At 46.8% G+C, this 20,336-nt stretch overlaps 1 protein-coding gene across 4 annotated transcripts in view; it reads left to right on the top strand.

Annotated features, from left to right (window-relative positions):
* The window catches only part of PIKFYVE (phosphoinositide kinase, FYVE-type zinc finger containing), a 201,609-nt gene that overhangs the window by 77,151 nt on the left and 104,122 nt on the right, over nucleotides 1-20,336 (top strand). For all 4 annotated transcript variants that reach the window (XM_066577221.1, XM_066577220.1, XM_066577223.1 and 1 more), the window contains 4 exons: nucleotides 6,430-6,501; nucleotides 12,310-12,481; nucleotides 14,133-14,311; nucleotides 15,639-15,752. In XM_066577221.1, coding sequence (XP_066433318.1) covers nucleotides 6,430-6,501; nucleotides 12,310-12,481; nucleotides 14,133-14,311; nucleotides 15,639-15,752 — 537 coding nt within the window. The remainder of the gene's footprint in view (nucleotides 1-6,429; nucleotides 6,502-12,309; nucleotides 12,482-14,132; nucleotides 14,312-15,638; nucleotides 15,753-20,336) is intronic.

Genomic DNA, 20,336 nt, shown 5'->3' with positions numbered 1-20,336 from the left:
GTCTGGCTTTGCTAGTGAGAGGCCTGGGACGGGGGGCAGAGACGCTATCTTTTCTCCTTAGGGAAAGCACCTATACTATAAACTATATGCTGTTGTGATGGATGCAGTATGTGGTGAAAGATCCGGACTGCAGGCGGCCGATTCACTCCGAACTCTTCTTCTGGGAAGTCATGGATTCAAGTCTTCACAAGTTTACATTGAGGAGCATTTTTCTGAAATTGATTCTTAATTTCTAGATTGGTGACCATCCGAGTTTCTGAGATTCTCTTCCCCTATTAACATAAAAAACTGACCCTCCCGCTGATTTTCATTAGTGCCACTTACTTAACCAGCCTTTTGTTACCCCTGGCCCAACTTTTGTCAGATGTGTTGCTGCCATCAATTTCTAAAGGAGTTAATCTTTGAATTACCAGATCATTTTATTCTTTTTTTACATTAATTTACATTTTACACAGCTGCTCAACTTTTCTGGAATTTGGTCTGTAAACTAGTTCATTCGATGGTAAACTAAACGGATGCCGAGCAGCTGGCTTTATGCAAAGCGTTTCACGCAGATATTTGCCAGAAGTCACTGGGACAGTATAAGAAGGTGAACGTGGGAGCTGCCTGGGTGTATTACAGGATATACTGGGTAAATGATCTCACAAATGCTGAACTCGGGGTGATTGTGGAAGAAATTCACAAAACTGCAACTGTTTGTCAGATATTGCATCATAAAACCACAGAGAGCCCGGATGCCTTTGCACGTTGCCCACCTTTAGACACAGCAGCGGAGCAGGGGTTGTCAGACTCAGCAGTCAAAATACTAACAACCACCTGTCCGTCCGTGAGTGAGTAGTGAGTGGGTTTGTGAGTGACTTACATGCTCTTCCCCTGATCACATGATGGTGACCTCATCAAAGGTCCTTATCCCCGATGAGGGAGTTACACGCTCCGCCCCTGATCACATGACAGTGACATCCTCACAGGTCCTGTACGCACAAGGCTGCTGTCCGACTAGGTGTTCGTTAGTATTCTATAGCAACTTAGGCCGCATAGGCTTTGTAGTCCGCCTGAAATCTGCACAAAGCTGCAGGACCTGTGATGACCTCAGCTTCATGTGATGAAGCGTGGAGCATGTAATTCCCTCACTGGCTATAAAATACCTTTTGAGGACATTCTCATGTGATCAGGGGCAGAGCATGTATGTCATTACCTTGGGGTGAGCGTCACTGTCATGTAATCAGGGCGGAGCATGACAGTGACTTTATTACAGGTCCTTCATTTCCAGTGCTGTGGTGCTTCGGATCCCTGTTGTATGAGATTAACAATGTACGTAGCGGTGTGTGTGTGTGTGTGTGTGTGTGTGTGTGTGTGTGTGTGTGTGTGTGTGTGTGACACGAGCATGTAGCAGAGCTGTGTGTGGGTGTGACACGAGCATGTAGCAGAGCTGTGTGTGGGTGTGACACGAGCATGTAGCAGAGCTGTGTGTGGGTGTGACACGAGCATGTAGCAGAGCTGTGTGTGGGTGTGACACGAGCATGTAGCAGAGCTGTGTGTGGGTGTGACACGAGCATGTAGCAGAGCTGTGTGTGGGTGTGACACGAGCATGTAGCAGAGCTGTGTGTGGGTGTGACACGAGCATGTAGCAGAGCTGTGTGCATGTAGCAGAGCTGTGTGTGACACGAGCATGTAGCAGAGCTGGGTGTGACACGAGCATGTAGCAGAGCTGGGTGTGACACGAGCATGTAGCAGAGCTGGGTGTGACACGAGCATGTAGCAGAGCTGGGTGTGACACGAGCATGTAGCAGAGCTGGGTGTGACACGAGCATGTAGCAGAGCTGGGTGTGACACGAGCATGTAGCAGAGCTGTGTGTGGGTGTGACACGAGCATGTAGCAGAGCTGTGTGGTACTAGAACACTGGTACTATAATTTCCTAATTATTACTAGTACTTCACATAACTGATGTGATTTACTCCCAGATTCTGTAGGGCAGCTCTTCTATGTGTAGTACATCACAACTTGGGCTATAAGTTGAGGGTGGCCCAACAAGGTCTAGAGGCTCTGCCATGTTCTCATGTGAGCGCAGCCATTGAAGAGCTTTGCGGCTCCACTGACTTTATTGCAGCTTTCTTTTGTTCATAATCACCCCTGTTCCCCCCCCCCCCCCCCCCCATACTAGCTCTCCCGGAACTTGCAATGTCAAGTGGGAGGTCCCCAACTGCAAATGTTAAAGGGGTATTCACAATATCTGTCCACAGGATAGGGGATAACTTGCTTTTTATAGGGGTCTGACCACTTGGACCGCCCCAATCCTGAGAACATGGGTCTAGAGCGTTCAGTAATTAATGCATTGGTTGCCGTGCATTTATTTCAATGGATGTGCCAAACATGTCTCTTTGAGCGCTCAGCTATCTCCAGAATTTGTATGTGCATGCACGGCCAGCACTGCGATCACTACTGAACACTCTGGACCCTCATGCTTGGGATCCTTGCCAATCAGCAATTTACCCCTATCCTCTGGATGCAGGATAATTGGTGATTCTGAAAATAACCCCTTTAAAGGTTGAAACCAGATTTGATTGGTGAGCAGTGGGGACCGCCCATTTGACACATTCTAAGTGTCAGGAACAGAATCTAAGGGGAGTGGAAACTGGGGTGAGTATGAAGAAAAGAGAGGCTGTGATAGCGAAGCCAAAGCATGCAGACGGCCAGACTGCTATATGGAGGCGCATTACACAGGTGAAGGTACTGATGACCAACCCCTCACACCCTCCTTACACCCGGGGGGCGCTGCTTAGCACCACACTTACTATTTTTTGTGCAAAAATATTACTACAAAGTACCAAGTTTGCAGCTTTCATGCCCCCTAGTTCTTGCGTTAAGCGCTTCGTGACTGTCCCTGATTGACTACAAACAACTAGTGCAGAGAGGCGCAGTGGCTTCCACCCCGCCGCCACGTACAGCTGTCTCCAAGCATCTTTGTGACCTGAGTGGTCAGAGCTGCTGCTGCACTTCTTTCCCAGGCTTTTCAGTCACCCTTACTTGAGTGGTGAAGATCATATAAAAGTGAGCCTGGTAACTACAGGCCAGTAAGTCTCACTTCAGTAACGGGAAAAATTTTCGAGGGGATTCTGAGAGACGCCATCGATGAGTACCTCAAGGAGAATAAGGGAATAACTCCTCACCAGCATGGATTCATGAAGGGTCGCTCATGTCAGACAAATCTGATCAGTTTCTACGATGAAGTAAGCTCTAAGCTGGACCTGGGAGAATCTATTGATCTCGTATATCTGGACTTCTCTAAAGCCTTTGACACCGTGCCACATAATAGGCTAATATACAAAATGAGGCAGCTCGGACTGGGCGAAGACGTGTGTAAGTGGGTAAAAAATTGGCTCAATGATATAAAGCAGAGGGTGGTAATAAATGGCTCATACTCTGGTTGGACCACAGTCGCTAGCGGGATGCCACAGGGCTCAGTATTAGGCCCCATTCTGTTCAACATATTTATCAATGACCTGATAGAGGGGCTGCACAGCAAAATATCAATATTTGCAGATGACATGAAATTATACAATATAATTAATGCAACGGAGGACAATGTGCGGCTACAAACGGACCTGGATAAGCTGGGGGCTTGGGCAGAAAAATGGCAAATGAAGTTCAATGTTGATAAATGTAAGACTATGCACATGGGCAGGAGGAACGGATGTCACAAATATTCACTTAATGGGGTACCACTAGGGAAAAGTGATATGGAAAAGGATCTGGGGGTATTAGTGGACAATAGACTAAACTGGAGTAACCAATGCCAGTCAGCTGCTGCAAAGGCAAATAAAGTCTTGGGGTGCATTAAAAGAGGTATAGGGGCCAAGGATGAGAACATTATCCTTCCATTATATAAGGCACTTGTCAGGCCTCACATGGAATACTGCGTACAATTCTGGACACCGGTGCTCAGGAAAGATGTCACAGTGCTTGAGGGGGTTCAAAGAAGGGCAACTAAACTAATACATGGAATGACAGGACTGGAATACCCAGAGAGGCTATCCAAATTGGGACTATTTACTCTAGAAAAAAGACGGTTAAGAGGCGACCAAATAACCATGTATAAGTACATGAGGGGACAACACATGGATCTCTCCAGCGATCTGTTTACACCCAGGACCATGACGGTAACAAGAGGACATCCGCTACGATTAGAGGAAAGTAGGTTTCATCACCAACATAGAAGGGGATTCTTTACTGTAAGAGCAGTTAGACTGTGGAACTCTCTGCCGGAGGAAGTGGTGATGGCAAAATCCATAGAGGAGTTTAAAAGGGGACTTGATGTCTTTCTGGAGAAGAAGGATATTACAGGATATAAATCTTAGGTTAATTGTTAATCCGGGTATACAGGCAGGTAGGAACTATTAGGGGTTGATCCAGGGAACAGTCTGATTGCCATTAGGGAGTCGGGAAGGAATTTTTTCCCCAAAAGGGCTAATTGGCTTCTGGCCTTGGGGTTTTTTGCCTTCCTCTGGATCAACACAGTAGGATAGACAGGCTGGACTAGATGGACAATGTCTTCATTCAGCCTTACATACTATGTTACTATATAAATCGATGTATTCCCGTAAATGGGAGTCACACCGTTTACCTCTGTAACCATTATGAAGGTCATTGGCGTGTCTTACACCAGTTGAAGTGAAGGAGGCGTTTGGCTCTCGCTTATTGATACGTTATTTATTTATTTAACCCCTTCATGACGCGGCCCTTTTTTTTCCCATTTTGTTTTTTTCCTCCCCCCTTTAAAAAAATCGTAACTCCTTTATTTACCCATCGACGTCGCTGTAGGAGGGCTTGTTTTTTGCGGGACGAGTTGTAGTTTTCAATGGTCCCGTTTTAAGTACCATATAATGTACTGAAAAACTTTAAAAAAATTCTAAGTGGAGTAAAATGAAAAAAAATTTAACGACATTCCGCCGTCTTTCAGTGCGTCTTGTTTCTATGACGCACAAACTGCAACAAAAACACCATGATAACATTATTCCATGGGTCAGTGTGATTGCTACGATACCAAACTTGTATAGGTTTTTTTTTTTTTTTTTACTGTGTTTTTTTTTTTACCAAAGGCATTTAATTTTTTTCAATTATTTTCTGCGATCATCTTCTGCGCGCGATAACTTTATTTTTCGTCAACGTAGTTGAGCGAGGGCTAATTTTTTGCGGGATGTCCTGTATTTTCCGTTAGAATGCATACGACTTTTTGATTACTTTTTATTGTGTTTTTTTCTGGGAGACAAGGTAACTGAAAGTGCATTTCTGGCCTTTATTTATTTTTTTTGGACGCGGCGATACCAAATGTGTTTTTTTTTTTAATTTTTTTTTTATTTTATGATTTAGATTTTTTAATTACAGATATGGCAAAAGGGAGGCGATTTTAAACTTTTATAACTTTTTTTTACAATTAAAAAAACTTTATAGTGTTTTTTTTTTTTGTTTTTTTTTTTTTAACTTTACCTTTAAATCCCCCTGGGGGACTACAATATGCAATGCTTTGATCACTCCTGCAGTATGACGTAATGCTGACAGGCAGCCTATCAAGCCACCCCACGGGGATGGCTTGATAGGCCCCAGGGCTGCTTTAGAAGACTGCCTTTCAGAAGGCTCCTGGGAGCCATGACACCTGCACGGCTCCCCTGATCTCACCGCGGGGGGGCCGTATGGGACCCCTGCACATCGTTCGGGGAATTTAAATGCCGCTGTCAGAATTGACAGCGGCATTTAAAGGGTTAATAGCCGTAAACGGCCGATCGTGGCTATTGCCCGCAGGTGTCAGCTGTAGTAAACGGCTGACGCCCGCGCTGTATGAAAAGAGGTCACCCCGTGACCTCTCTGCATGCATACCCTGCCGCTCCAGGACGTAAATGTACCCGGGAAGGGGTTAAAGAAACTTATTTAGCCATAATAAAATAGACGGATAAACAAAGAAGTGCGCGTCATACACCCAACAACACAGCGCGAGGCTTAACATAAAGCAAAGCATAGCAGAGAGTTTAGGTTAGGCGGGTATTCTCCACTGCATCACCCCATGATGCTCAGGCAGACGCAGGGCAGCGCACCCACACACCCCAGATCTTCTCCAATTTGGCTTATTGATACATTTGCTGCATTCTGATTATTCGCCATGAGCGGGCATGTATTACTACCAGAAATTTTCACCATTTACTCTGAATTGATGTAAAATCTTTTGCTCCGCCTCCTGGTGGCCACACCCACTTATCAGATATTGGTTAGTTTCTGATGTCAGCAGTTGAGTAAATGTAAGTCCCTGTACTTCTGACTGCACTCCTGACTAGTGACTGCTGGAAGTAGGATGTGACCGGTCGTGCTGAGTAGACGTTACTAGAAGTGTTGGATGCTGCTGAATACAAGGAAATGATGGATTGTTCTTCTCCTTCCAGGATTGTCACCATGGAGTTCTATGGGAAGAACGATCTGACGCTGGGCGTATTCCTAGAACGGTACTGCTTCAGGTGAGCCGATGGGGTGTACACCATACCCATAACCCGTCGCGTGAAAAGCTTTTTCTTGTATACTAACTTAAAGCGACCCTCCAGTTTTGGGGGTAAGTTCAGTTCCAGGATATATTACCTGCAGTAGTTGTTCTCTGCCGTCCCTCCAACCCACCAGTTCCAGGTACTGATTCCAGCTGTCCAAGGTGGCCAAAGTGATCTTAACATTACCCAATTCCCACAGAGGAGAGGAAAGGAGAAAAAACACTGATCTGATGGCGCGACCTGTTTGGACAGACATGCGTAAGTTTTTTAGTCTATAGAGGGAAAATGTATTTAAAATGGAAGCCAGTGGATGATCTAAGGTTATTTATCACTTTCATCTTTTTGGACTCCTTTTTACATCATTGTTTCTATTGGTTTACCAGCACCATTGCGATTATATAAATCGGTTGCTTGCCTTAGAACGCTGTGCGTATCGTTCGCTGGCTTCCATTCTAAATACATTTTCCCTCCCAACCTTAAAGCTTCCGTACGTCTGTCTGAACGGGTCGCGCCATCAGATCAGTGTTTTTTTCTCCTTTCCTCTCCACTTCTATACTGGCTAGCCCCAACAGGTTGCAGTCACTGATCTGGCAGCACCAGGACTAGTAACGTACGCATCCTTCTCACTTATTACCAAAAGACATCACCCACTGGCATCTACACTTGGCTCTTCTCCACACCGGATCCTCATAAGAGGAGCTCACCTTCCTTCCTTTTTTCACCACTGCATCAATCCAATTCCCACAGAGCATTGGTTCTGGAAAAATAGCAGATGTGGTGTAATAAATGTAAGGTTCTGCACACAGGCAGGAAATACATGTCACCATTACACACTAAATGGGAAACCACTGGGAACACTGACATGGAGAAGGACTTGGGGATTTAGTGAACTGTTAGCTTAACCAAAGCAACCAGTGCCAGGCAGCTGCTGCCAAGGCAAATAAAATCATGGGGCATTAAAAGAGGTTTAGGGGTGCATGAAGAGAACATTGTTCTTCCTGTTACTAGTCACTGGTCAGACCACACATGGCATATTGTGGACCGTTTTGGGCAGCGGTACTCAAGAAGGACATAGAGCTTGAGCGGGTAGAACGGCGGCAACTAAACTAATAGAATGGGTGTACTACAATACCCAGAGAGGCTATCGAAAATGGGATTATTTAGTTTAGAAAGAAGATGGCCGAGGAGCGATCTAATGACTATGTATAAGGCCTCATGTCCACTAGCAAAATTGAGTTGAGGATTCCGCTACGGAATCCGCATTTAATTTTGCCCATCGGGAATAATTAGCCATCCGTAGTCAATTTAATTGAAATTTGCACCCGCGGATGGCATTTTAATGGATTTGCGTTTTCTCACGGGAGAAAAAACGCAGCATGCTCCATTTTCTGCGGGTCTCCCGCAGGCTTCTATAGAAGCCTATGGAAGCCTTCCAGTCCCGCGGTACACCCGCAGCTGAATTTCTGCTCTCCGGCGCGGGAGAGCAGGAGTTCAAAAAGGAAAAGAGTGAACGGCACATGCGCGCGGCACGCTGCCGGCGTGCCAAATGCATCCGCCGGGCAGAGGGAAAGAAGATCTGGCTGTGACGGACGGGAACCCGCAGCGTCTGGACAGGTGAGTTAAATCTTTTTTCAGGCCTCATGTCCGTGGGTAAGGAGGATCGAGGCCTAAATGTATCAGGGGTCAGTACAGAGATCTCTCCCATCATCTATTATACCCAGGACTGTAACAAGCGGGCGCTCTAATAACTATGTATAGATACATCAGGGGTCAGTACAGAGATCCCTCCCATCATCTATTATACTCAGGACTGTAACAAGGGGGTGCTCTAATAACTATGTATAGATACATCAGGGGTCAGTACAGAGATCTCTCCTATCATCTATTATACCCAGGACTGTAACAAGGGGGCGCTCTAATAACTATGTATATATATATCAGGGGTCAGTACAGAGATCTCTCCCATCATCTATTATACCCAGGACTGTAACAAGCGGGCGCTCTAATAACTATGTATAGATACATCAGGGGTCAGTACAGAGATCCCTCCCATCATCTATTATACTCAGGACTGTAACAAGGGGGTGCTCTAATAACTATGTATAGATACATCAGGAGTCAGTACAGAGATCTCTCCCATCATCTATTATACCCAGGACTGTAACAAGCGGGCGCTCTAATAACTATGTATAGATACATCAGGGGTCAGTACAGAGATCTCTCCCATCATCTATTATACCCAGGACTGTAACAAGCGGGTGCTCTAATAACTATGTATAGATACATCAGGGGTCAGTACAGATATCTCTCCCATCATCTAATATACTCAGGACTGTAACAAGGGGGCGCTCTAATAACTATGTATAGATATATCAGGGGTCAGTACAGAGATCCCTCCCATCATCTATTATACTCAGGACTGTAACAGGGGGGCGCTCTAATAACTATGTATAGATATATCAGGGGTCAGTACAGATATCTCTCCCATCATCTATTTAAACCCAGGACTGTAACAAGGGGGCGCTCTAATAACTATGTATAGATATATCAGGGGTTAGTACAGAGATCTCTCTCATCATCTATTTATACCCAGGACTGTAACAAGGGGGCGCTCTAATAACTATGTATAGATATACCAGGGGTCAGTACAGAGATCTCTCCCATCATCTATAATACCCAGGACTGTAACAAGGGGGAGCTCTAATAACTATGTATAGATATATCAGGGTCAGTACAGAGATCTCTCCCATCATCTATAATACCCAGGACTGTAACAAGGGGGAGCTCTAATAACTATGTATAGATATATCAGGGTCAGTACAGAGATCTCTCCCATCATCTATAATACCCAGGACTGTAACAAGGGGGTGCTCTAATAACTATGTATAGATATAACAGGGATCAGTACAGAGATCTCTCCCATCATCTATTTATACCCAGGACTGTAACAAGGGGGAGCTCTAATAACTATGTATAGATATAACAGGGATCAGTACAGAGATCTCTCCCATCATCTATTTATACCCAGGACTGTAACAAGGGGGAGCTCTAATAACTATGTATAGATATATTAGGGGTCAGCGTCTAGAGGAAAGAAGGTTTCTGCACATCATAGAAGGGGGTTCTCTACTGTAAGAGCAGTGAGACTATGGAACACTCTTGAAGAAGTGGTGATGGAGAACTTGATAAAAGTATAAGAGGGGTCTAGACGTCTTTCTTGAGCGTTGGGCCATTCTCGCACATGGACGCTGCAAAGCGCGCAATTTCAATCCTGAAGCTTTCTTCCAATTTTACTTTTGTTTTCTGCCACAGGTACCTGCGGTAAACTGCGGGTTTTAGTGCACCCCATCATTGTGATTTGTGATGAGGTGCGCTTAACGCAGAAAAATACAGCAGACAGCGCTCGAAAATCGCAGCGCTGGAAAGGGCCATCCAGCGCCGCGTTCAAACACATGTCTGCAAGGCCCCTATTGAAATGGGAGCCTTCTACCGCAAATACCGTGGCGTTCAAAATGCCGCGGTAAAAAGTGCCTGTGAGAGAACAGCCCTACAATAGCACATATTATATCACTGATTACTCAGGAGGGGCGTTGATCCCGGGTGCATTCTGATTGCCAGATTGCAGTCAGGAAGAAGGATTTATATATTTTTTTCACCTTAAATGGGGTAAACTGGCTTCTACCTCATTGGGGTCTACCTCTGGACCCTCATAGGGTGGTAGGCAATAGGCTTGACTGGATGGACATCCGTTTCTCATTTTGACATAATGTGTATCACTACGTAATGCACTAAACCTGCTCCCTGATTGGCCAGGGCTGCTCATGTGATCAGTGCAGGTCAGTCAGAGATTATTATAAAGTGGTTGCTTTCATCTTGGGCGGCCAAAAACGGGGCTTGAAACGGTGGATCAGAGGGGCAGCAGAAAACTACAGGTAATATACCTCCCCCCCCCCCCCTGCCCTGGACCAGAGAGTCACTTTAAAGCAAAGGTATCTCCTTTTTTTTTTTTTTAGCTTGTGTGTCTTTTTTTTTTTTTTTTTTTGCTAATTAGAATCGTACTGAAACTATTTTTTGAATCCTTTTTTTTAACCTAATGTTCTATTTCTGATGTTCTGTACGTGGTCATGGGGGCAGCAATCCTGCCTGAGCTGCTGTTAACTGTACTTTGCTGCATCCACATGGGACCTTAGTCTGAAGTCTGCAGATGGCTTATATTTTTTTACTATGGGAGATTGTCATGTGAATACTTTGTGACTTGTGTAAGGAGGGGGAGGAGGTGAGCTGTGACATCACCGATAGTGAATGGTGGGTCCTGTGTGATCTACATATAGGTGTCACCTCTCAGTCTAATCCTGTATGTGAGGTCAGTGAGACAACTGCTGTAAAGCTTTCTCTAAAGAACAGGAAGTGACAGACTAGTATTGAGCTCTGTGGTCAGTGTGCAGGGAGAGGGAGGAGGTGAGCTGTGACATCTATTTTGAATAGTGAAACCTGTGTTGTCTGCAGGTGTCATCTGTCAGTAAAATCCTGCCTGTGATGATAAGATAATGGCTGAGTAATTAGGTCTACTGAACGGGAAGCGTCAGACTATGGTCCTAGCAGTCAGTGTGCAGGGAGGAGGAGGAGGTGAGCTGTGACATCACCTGTTGTCCTGTGTTAGCTATATAGAAGTCGTCTCTCAGGGTAAACCTGCCTGTGACGATAATGATGGCTGAGAAGTTTTCTCTACAGAACAGGAAGTGTCAGTCTGTCATGAGCCCCATTTCCCGAAGTGTAAAATACAAAATTTCACGTGTTTTTTTTTTTTTGTTTGTTTTTTTTGAAGCCTGGTTGCTGCAGCGGTGATGGATGATGACTCTGATTGTAGCTATTAACCATTTAGAACCCTTTATCAACCGAATGGCTTGCTTATGACTAGATCACAAAGTGTCATTCGGGTGTCATAGGGTCCTTGTGAAAAGCGGTTTCTTTATAATTTTTTTTTTTTAAATGATATTTGAAAACAATACCCCGCCCCCATATTTGTGCATTTTCTTCTTTTTTTCATTCCAGCCCCCTTACAAGTTTGGTTATTATGGTACATAGTTTAGTAATTATATGGTACATTAACCCCTTGAGTGGCCCGCCCGGAAATTTTCCGGGATGAGCTCCACTGCAGACTTCCAGGCTAGGTTTCACTATGGGAGCTGCAGAATGCAATGCTATAAGCTGTGGCATTGTGTTCTGCCTGTACAGACCCACACAGAGCAGTGCAGGACTTTGAAAAACAAGCAGAAGATATTACCGATCTGCCGGCAATCTCCGCTTCTATTTTCAAAGTCCTGCACTACCTTGTTTACAGATTGTCATAGAGACCATCGGCTTGTCAGAAGCCAGCCCATGGTCTCTGCGGCAGGGTAAGGGCTGGTGCTTGACTGTCAGAGGATAGCCAGGCACCAGCTCTTACAGCAGAGAAGGGAGAAAACCTCCGATCTCTGCTGTTAACCCTTTACATGCCGCGGTCTATTCCACTGCAGCATGTAAAGGGCTGTCACCATCGGACCCCCGGAATGTGATGATAAAAAAAAAGTTAAAAAAATTATTTTAAAAATTAAAAACCACTTGTACGCGTTCTGTAGACACATCAGCTGACTTCCTTCGTGTACAATGTCCGTACTGTAATATATAAGATGACTGAGAGTATTGGGATATTTGCATGAAGTAATTTATCTCTGATGTTTGTTTGTGCAGGTTATCCGCGTATAACTGCCATTTAGTAATCAGTGAGTTTGTGTTCTTCTGCAGGCCTTCCTATCAGTGCCCCAGTGTATTCTGTGACACCCCCATGGTGCACCACATCAGACGTTTTGTTCATGGGAATGGCTGTGTTCAGATTCTACTTAAAGAGCTGGACTCTCCTGTTCCTGGTTACCAGCACACCATCCTCACGTATTCCTGGTGTCGGATCTGCCAGCAGGTAACGAGAAGCAGATTTGATTTGTGACCGCACTCAGAATCTTATGATACAGACCACAATCCACTGGCGTTCCCTCCCTCTAGCCACTAACATGTTGTGGGATAGTGACCACATTGTATAAGGAGTTAAAAAGCCTGACTTGAGCTGCAGCAAGCACACGAGTTGTGTAATGTGCAGGAACTTAATCCCGCCTGTGCAATACATGTGCAGTGCTGAAAGCATTAAAGTGTACCTGAGTTTTCGGCAGGTTTTCTAAAATACGCCAGGTTCTGCTTATCCCTTATTTGCTGCTGTTTATGCCTTCTTTCGTGTCTGTAAATTCTGATCTTCAGGTGGTCTTCCCCATTTTTCTTTTACTTGGTTTGCATTCCACTCTCAGGGAGGGGGCCTGTAGCAAAATTAGCATTCTGCCAGTAGTTCCCTGTCCTGATTTTCTTGCCCTTACTTTCCATGCTGCATTGCACTTTCTCTGGTCTAGTCAGCAGGGTGGCAGTATCTGAATGCCTGCCCTTCTGCTTTCCCAGGATGATTCAGGCATTCAGACACATTCTGGCCACTGGCCCTTATTTATGAGTGTGAGCCCCCTTCAGTATTACATGTGTCAGGTTTTGAGTGACTATGTGTGGTCCTCCTTTAAAAAACTAGCACACCACACGCTTATAGACATCAAGTATAAGCTCCTCACACTCGCCACCTCTATTTCCAGGTCACAATACGTTGTGACCTCCACTAATCAATCAGGCCCTCTTATGCCAAAACCCATAGTTTTCCTACTGCCAGCCTCATTAGTGAGCCCCTGGACTTTCTGTATCCACACCACCAGCTGCTCCCACATCACTGATCACTTTTTTTACATGGTGTTTATAACATATATGTTGGATCTAAAACTATTACGTGAGCTATAAAGCATCGGTCTACAGGTCTACCCCCACCGCCATGCAGATCTGTAGCAAGTTTAACCCTTTCCAATCCATTGTCTGATGTCTGAAGACATTATGATTTAAGGCTGTACAACTCCGATGTTGAAAGACGTCCGTCGGGGTTCTCTTACTGTATATTGCCAGCCTCTCTGCTGTCAGAGCCGATCCAATGTGTCACCTCATGCAGTACTCTCTTTAGCCAGCAGATAGCGCTGTTGTATAATGGCAGAAGAAGAGTAAGCCCCCTTGGAAAACTAGGATACAAATTGGATGGGAAAGGGTTAATGTTCTGTATACCACTTACACAGCTACTGAGGAGAGCCAGGCGCAGCCGCTGAGTGCCCAGCCTAGCGCTCTTTAGCTTTGTTTTAGCGGTCGGTGGAGGTCTTAGCACCTGGACCTGCACCGATTACAACTTCTAGTGTCGTCCTGACAAGTCAAAAGCTTTTTAAAATTCTAGGAAGCCTTTTAGATGCAAATATCTGAAAGGGGTCACCCAGATCCCACCAGAATCGTGTAGAAGGGATGGCAGCGCACAGAATGAATTGCTAGATTAATTTGCTGTAAATTGGTTTTGTTGCTTTCTGTTCTGTAAGGTTCCTTAAATCTTAATGTTCAGTTTCTGTGGACGCTTCTCCTGCCCACATCCCATGTTGCCCGATGCAATAGTTGTGTTAAAGCAGAGGCTGGTTTTATGTGTTAGAGTATGACTTGCATCTCCCTTTATGCAGGTAACCCCAGTTGTGCCGCTCTCCAATGAATCCTGGTCCATGTCCTTTGCAAAATATCTGGAGCTCCGGTTTTATGGCAGCCAGTATAGTCGAAGAGCCAATGCTGAACCCTGCGGACACAGCATTCACCACAACTACCACCAATACTTCTCCTACAACCAGATGGTGGCATCATTCAGGTAATTGGGAAGAATGTCCTGGAGGAAAGCTGAGATTTCAATGTTGACTGTAGCTCTCAGTGCGCCTTTCTCACAACGTCCAGAGTCCTTTTTGGAACTTTTCTTCATAAAATCTTTATTTTCTTTACTTGCCTGAGGACAGCATAAAATTATTGGGCAATTTAGTGGAAAAACTCATACATAGAATATACTGTATATGCTGCATCACTTGAAGGCTATGGAAACCTTTGTACATTAAAAACCAATACACACATATCTTACTATGGCCCTGCAGGAAAACATTATGCGCTTTTCTGTGTTTTGCATTGAGTTTTCGTTTTCATGCATTTAGAAAGCCTTATACTTGTGTTGTCCAAAGTCCTCCATTGAGATTTCTGGCTGCTGGTGGTGGGGTATTACCAGCACTGATTGGCACAGGCTCAGCTCCATCTTCTCGGGCTTCTGTCAGACTGTGTAGCCACAGCCACTCCATGCTACACAGTGCTCTCTCCTTGTATCTCATACTATGTGCTAGTGTGGGATGGATTGGTGGTGGAACAGATAAGCATGATGTAGTTAATTACAATACTATCTGTGGATCCCATGATAATATGTGGGAGATGGGCTCTACTAAATACAGAGCCTGTTTAAACTGTGGGCAGGTGAGACGGGGCAGATGATCAGGATGCAGAATAGAGCATAGCAAAGCAGTAAGTACTACATGGTGCAGCATGCTTAGGGCATGGGGGCTGGTGAGATGATCAGCATTTCCCCACACTTTCATACAGCCCTCTGTAATAAGTTTTTTTTTTTGTTTGTTTTTTCTTTCTTCCAGACACATCACAGGTTTTTTTAATCCTCTTTTACTACTTATGACTTGGAGTTACTGTAATAAGCAATAAGCCTTTCATAGATTGCACTTCCCTGTTTGGTAGACTCACATAAACTTGTAAACGTCTATATGCTGCCTTCATCCTGTCACTGCTGAAAGCCCCCTGAGTGGTCGTGTCTCACAAATCCCTTACTGTGTAATATGCCTCCTCACAGCTGCTCCTGCTCTGGCTAGAAGAAGGGACTGAGAAACAGCCACCAGTTTACTCTCAGGCCCGTGTCACATGAGCGCATGCGTGTATTTAAGCGCATTTGCTGAGTTGGTGTTGTGTATTTGTGCGCTGAAGTGCAGATTTTACTGTACTTTTTGTGTGTGCATAAAATACCGTAATAATGCTTTCAGCCATTGAAATGGTCAATTTTACAAAGGTGTCCTCTAAGCATCATCTATCCAAAGAATTGTTTCACTTCTGTGTGGCGTCTAGTTTGCATAGTAACTTCCATCTCTCCTCTTCAGTTATTCCTCCATTCGGCTGCTTGAAGTTTGTGTCCCGATGCCCAAAATCTACATAAAGCAGCACACTCCAGCCAAAGTGTCCATCCTGCAAGACCTAAAGGACTTCTCTCAGAAGTAAGTTGTGTGTCCCCTATTGTAGCAGGATATCGGCGTGGATCGTACGTACGTATCTGAGGCGAATTCCTCTAACACGGACGAGTAATGAGAACATTTCTGGTTGGTCTAGTAAAGAAGGGCCTGAAGGTGAATGTCTCGCTGATTCCCTGTATCAGCCATGTATCCCCAGAACTGGTATCCTGAAACCAAGCTACGCAATTAGTAGATTCTGAACCCGAACGGCAGGACAGAAAAAAACCCGCAATGTCTTATTGGCCCCCCAGGACAGACCCGTCCACTGTAGCTTTCTCTACAGCGCTGTCGTCATACCCGTAACTACAACCATGGCAGCGCCAGCAGAATTGACTTTGTACAATGGAAACCCTTATTTTCCCAGCGTCATCCTGACGGCAGACATGGAGGTTGCACCTTGACCTTGTAGGGACAGGAAGCAAGAGACTTCAAAAGGCTCCTCCTGCCTCCCATTCACCAGTGCTTCCTGTCCCTACAGGGACATGCAAGAGGTGCTCCCTCCAGGGAGCTACAGGATTACACCGGGCTTGACGGTCCACGGGCCGTTTTCCCCTCTCACCTTCTCCAGAAAGGAATCTGCTGACAGCGGGGCGGACGGTCCATAGGGCTGCTTCCCCGCTTACCTCCCCTCCGGAGAGTCAGCGCGGTCCGGGAGCACGGCAGGCCACGGGTCTGACCGCCCGGGGATCACCACCGCAGCGCATCGGAGCGGCGGACCAGAGGTCCTTGAGTCCACTCCTGCATCGTGCACGGGGCTCCGGGCAGCGTCTTTCATCCGGGGAGAGCGGCGGGCCATAGGCTCAGAAGCCTCTCTCCTCCAGGACGCCGGCGCAGCCGCGCGCAACGTTGGGGGGCGGAGCCAAGGACGCGGCGTGACGCGGTGACGTCAGACGCCGCCAGCTGACCGGGACCCAGCGGGAGATTTAAAAATGGAGACCCCCCCGGCAAGCTTCCACTGACAGCACACCTTCAGGGAAGGATTTATCTGTCTGCCTGATCCTGTCTACACTTTTGGCAAGTATGACTACAAAGGAATCAGAGATGGAAGCCCTGCAAACCGTAAGTGTGACTTGCTGCAGGAATGTTATGCCCAGGGATTAACATTGTGTAGGGGTTTTTCCCTTATGTGCATGCATGTGTCTTTTGCAGGACAGGGAATCCACCCGGTCTAAGCAAGACCTTAGGAAAAAGTACAAGAAATGCGCCCTGTGCCTCAAAAAGTTAGATGAGGCGTACAAAAAACCGTTATGTCAAGACTGTACTTCAAAGATCCTCACGGATGAACAGGCCGCATTTAGGGAGGATATTAGATCCCTAGTCAGGGAGGAGGTCCGGGCATCGATCTCCAGCCTCCCCCCAGCCCAGCGGGAAAGAAAGGCCACTAAAAGAGCAAGCCACATACGGCTGTTGAGCTCAGACTCTGAGCAATCCCCGGGCGACCTGTCAGACGGCGAACTCTCAGACCGTCCCTCCGACACCAAGGATGAGGATAAGAAGTATTATTTCTCATCCGGGGACCTGGATGACCTGATTAGAGCCGTCAGGGATACAATGAAGCTAGAAGATGTGGTGGAGCCTAGGTCCGTACAGGACGACATGTTTGGCGGGCTCAGGCCAAGGAATCGCATCGTGTTCCCAGTCAATGATACTTTGAAAAAAGTAATCATGCATGAATGGGCTACTGCGGACAGACATCTCTTCCTGTCCCGCGAGTACAAACAAAGACTCCGCTTCGCGGAGGAGGATGTGAGCGTCTACGAAGAAGTCCCTAAAGTAGACGCACAAGTGGCCAGAATGGCAAAGAAGACAGCCCTGCCATTTGAGGACTCCTCACATCTTAGAGACCCAATGGACAACAGGGTTGATGCATTGATGAAACGGGCCTGGCAAACGACGGCCTACACGCTAGAGTCCAACATCGCAGCGACTTCCGTAGCAAGGTCGATGTTCCTCTGGTTAGGGGAACTAGATGACCAAATTAAGCAGAAGGCCCCCAGAGAGGCGTTGCTGGAATGTATGCCTTTACTAAAGTCCGCAACAGGCTTCCTGGCAGACGCATCCGCCGAGTCCATGAGGCTGGCGGCCAGAAGCGCCGCATTATCCAACATGGCCAGACGGGCAGTCTGGCTAAAAACATGGAAGGCAGATACAGCCTCTAAAGGAAGACTGTGTTCCCTCCCCTTTCATGGCCAGCACATTTTTGGCGCAGATTTAGAGGAGATCCTTAAAAGAGCCACGGACAAAACTCAGTTTCCCGGATCAAGCCAGAACGGGATTTCCCTACAAACGCCAGCCATCCTTCAAGCCATACCGGGGCAAAGGAAAAACGGGGCGCTGGTCCTACCCCAAAGGAGGCAGGGGTAAGATGAAAACAACCCCTACCCCCTATAGAAGAATACCAGGTGGGGGGCAGGTTACTAAACTTTTCCCGAGAATGGCAAGAGATAACAGATAACCCGTGGGTCCTGCAGCTCATAGCCCAGGGGTACAGGATAGAATTCTTCACCCGGCCCCCCAATTTCTTCAGAATCACCCCCACACAATCCCCTGCCATGCAGGATATCTTTGAAAATGAAATCCTTAAGCTGCTGCAAATGGGGGCGGTAGTTCGGGTCCCCACAGTAGAGCAGGGCCAGGGATTCTACTCGCCTCTATTTCTGATAAAAAAGCCAAACGGCAGTTTTCGAATGATTCTGAATCTGAAGGGCCTGAATAAATTTATTACCTACAAAAGGTTTAAAATGGAGACAGTTCGGTCAGCGGTAACCCTGATCGAAAGAGGAGACTTTGAGTACCGTCGACTTAAAAGACGCGTACTACCACGTCCCAGTCCTGCCAGAACACCATAAATACCTGAGGTTTGCCATCAGAATAGGGAGTCGGGTACGCCATTTTCAGTTTCAGTGCCTACCCTTTGGCATCTCTACAGCACCCCGAGTATTCTCTAAAATAGTGGCAGAGATGGTGGCGCATCTCCATGTAGCAGGTATAAATATCATCCCGTACCTGGACGACTTCCTGGTAATCGCCTCCTCATCCAAGACCCTCAGAGACAATACTAGCAGAGTCATCTCTCTATTTCAAAGATTGGAGTGGATAGTCAACTTCCCCAAGTCTAGTCCTCTCCCCGAAACACAGAAAACCTTCCTGGGGGTGCGGCTAGACTCAGTATCTCAGACCTTGTCCTTGCCTCCACTCAGACAGGAAAGTCTTAGATTGGCAGCACAGGAGGGCGGCCAGAAAAAGCAAATGGTAATTAGGGACGCAATGAGGCTCCTGGGCCTCATGACCTCCTGCATCGGCATTATCCCTTGGGCCCAGGCGCACTCCAGAACACTACAGAGGGCCATCCTGGGTAACTGGGATGGGACACCCATCTCCCTGGATAAGAGGATGCCCATGTCATCATCTGTCTTAAAGTCCCTCCGCTGGTGGCGGTCAACCCACACTCTACAGGCTGAGTCACCATGGGTGACAGAACCCTTCATCACGATAGTAACCGATGCGAGCCAGTCTGGCTGGGGAGCGCAAGTAGGGCAGCGCCTGCTCCAGGGCGAGTGGGGCCCGACGCTGCGTACCCAGACATCGAATTTCAGAGAACTTAGGGCCATCTGGGAAGCGCTTCACAGATCCCAGGATATTCTAAAGAAGAGACACATAAAAGTCTTCTCTGATAATGTGACCGCCGTTTCGCTTATTCGCCACCAGGGGGGCACCAGAAACGTTCATCTGCTGAAACTAACAGCCCGGATCTTCAGATGGGCCGAGGCCACAGTACAATCCCTGACAGCGGTCCACCTCAAGGGGTCCCAGACCAGACAGCCGACTTCCTCAGTCGAAGACGCCTGGACCCCGGAGAATGGTCGCTGAATCAAGAGGAGTTCCGTCATATTGCAGAAACCTGGGGCAGTCCACAGGTGGACTTGTTCGCGACCAGAAAAAACTCAAAATGCCCCGCCTTCTTTTCCCTAGATCCGAAGGACAGGGCCGAGGGGTTAGACGCCTTTTCCCAGAGTTGGGACTTCAGTCTGGCATACGCCTTTCCCCCCATACCCCTGATCCCGAGGGTTCTTCAGAAGGTCCAGCAGAGCAACATCACACTGATCCTAATTGCTCCACACTGGGAAAAAAGGGCATGGTTTCCGGTACTCCTAAAACTCGCCATCACGGAACCAATCCGCCTTCCATCCAGGATGGATCTTCTAACGCAGGGCCCAGTTCTGTGCCCCAACTTAGAGAGACTGAACCTCACGGTCTGGATATTGAGAAACAGACGCTACTAAGTCAAGGTCTGTCCTCTAGGGTCATCGCGACGTTACGCCAGTCCCGTAAACCCGTGACCTCTGCTATCTATAATAAAATCTGGAAAAGATTCGCCTCCTGGAGGGGGTTGGAAGTCTCCAGTCTCGACACTTCTTCTGTGGCGGAGATTTTGGATTTCCTCCAGGAGGGTCTAGACAAAAACCTGAGACCGGCAACCCTGAAAGTGCAGGTGTCAGCACTCTCGGCCATCCTAGATCAGCCCCTAGCGGAGCATAGACTAATCCGCAGGTTTATGAAAGCAGCAGA

Source organism: Eleutherodactylus coqui, chromosome 8 (genome assembly GCF_035609145.1).
Source record: "Eleutherodactylus coqui strain aEleCoq1 chromosome 8, aEleCoq1.hap1, whole genome shotgun sequence".
Lineage (NCBI taxonomy): Eukaryota > Metazoa > Chordata > Amphibia > Anura > Eleutherodactylidae > Eleutherodactylus > Eleutherodactylus coqui.
The sequence above is the reverse complement of the archived record's forward strand: the minus strand, read 5'-3'. Positions and strand labels throughout refer to the sequence as shown.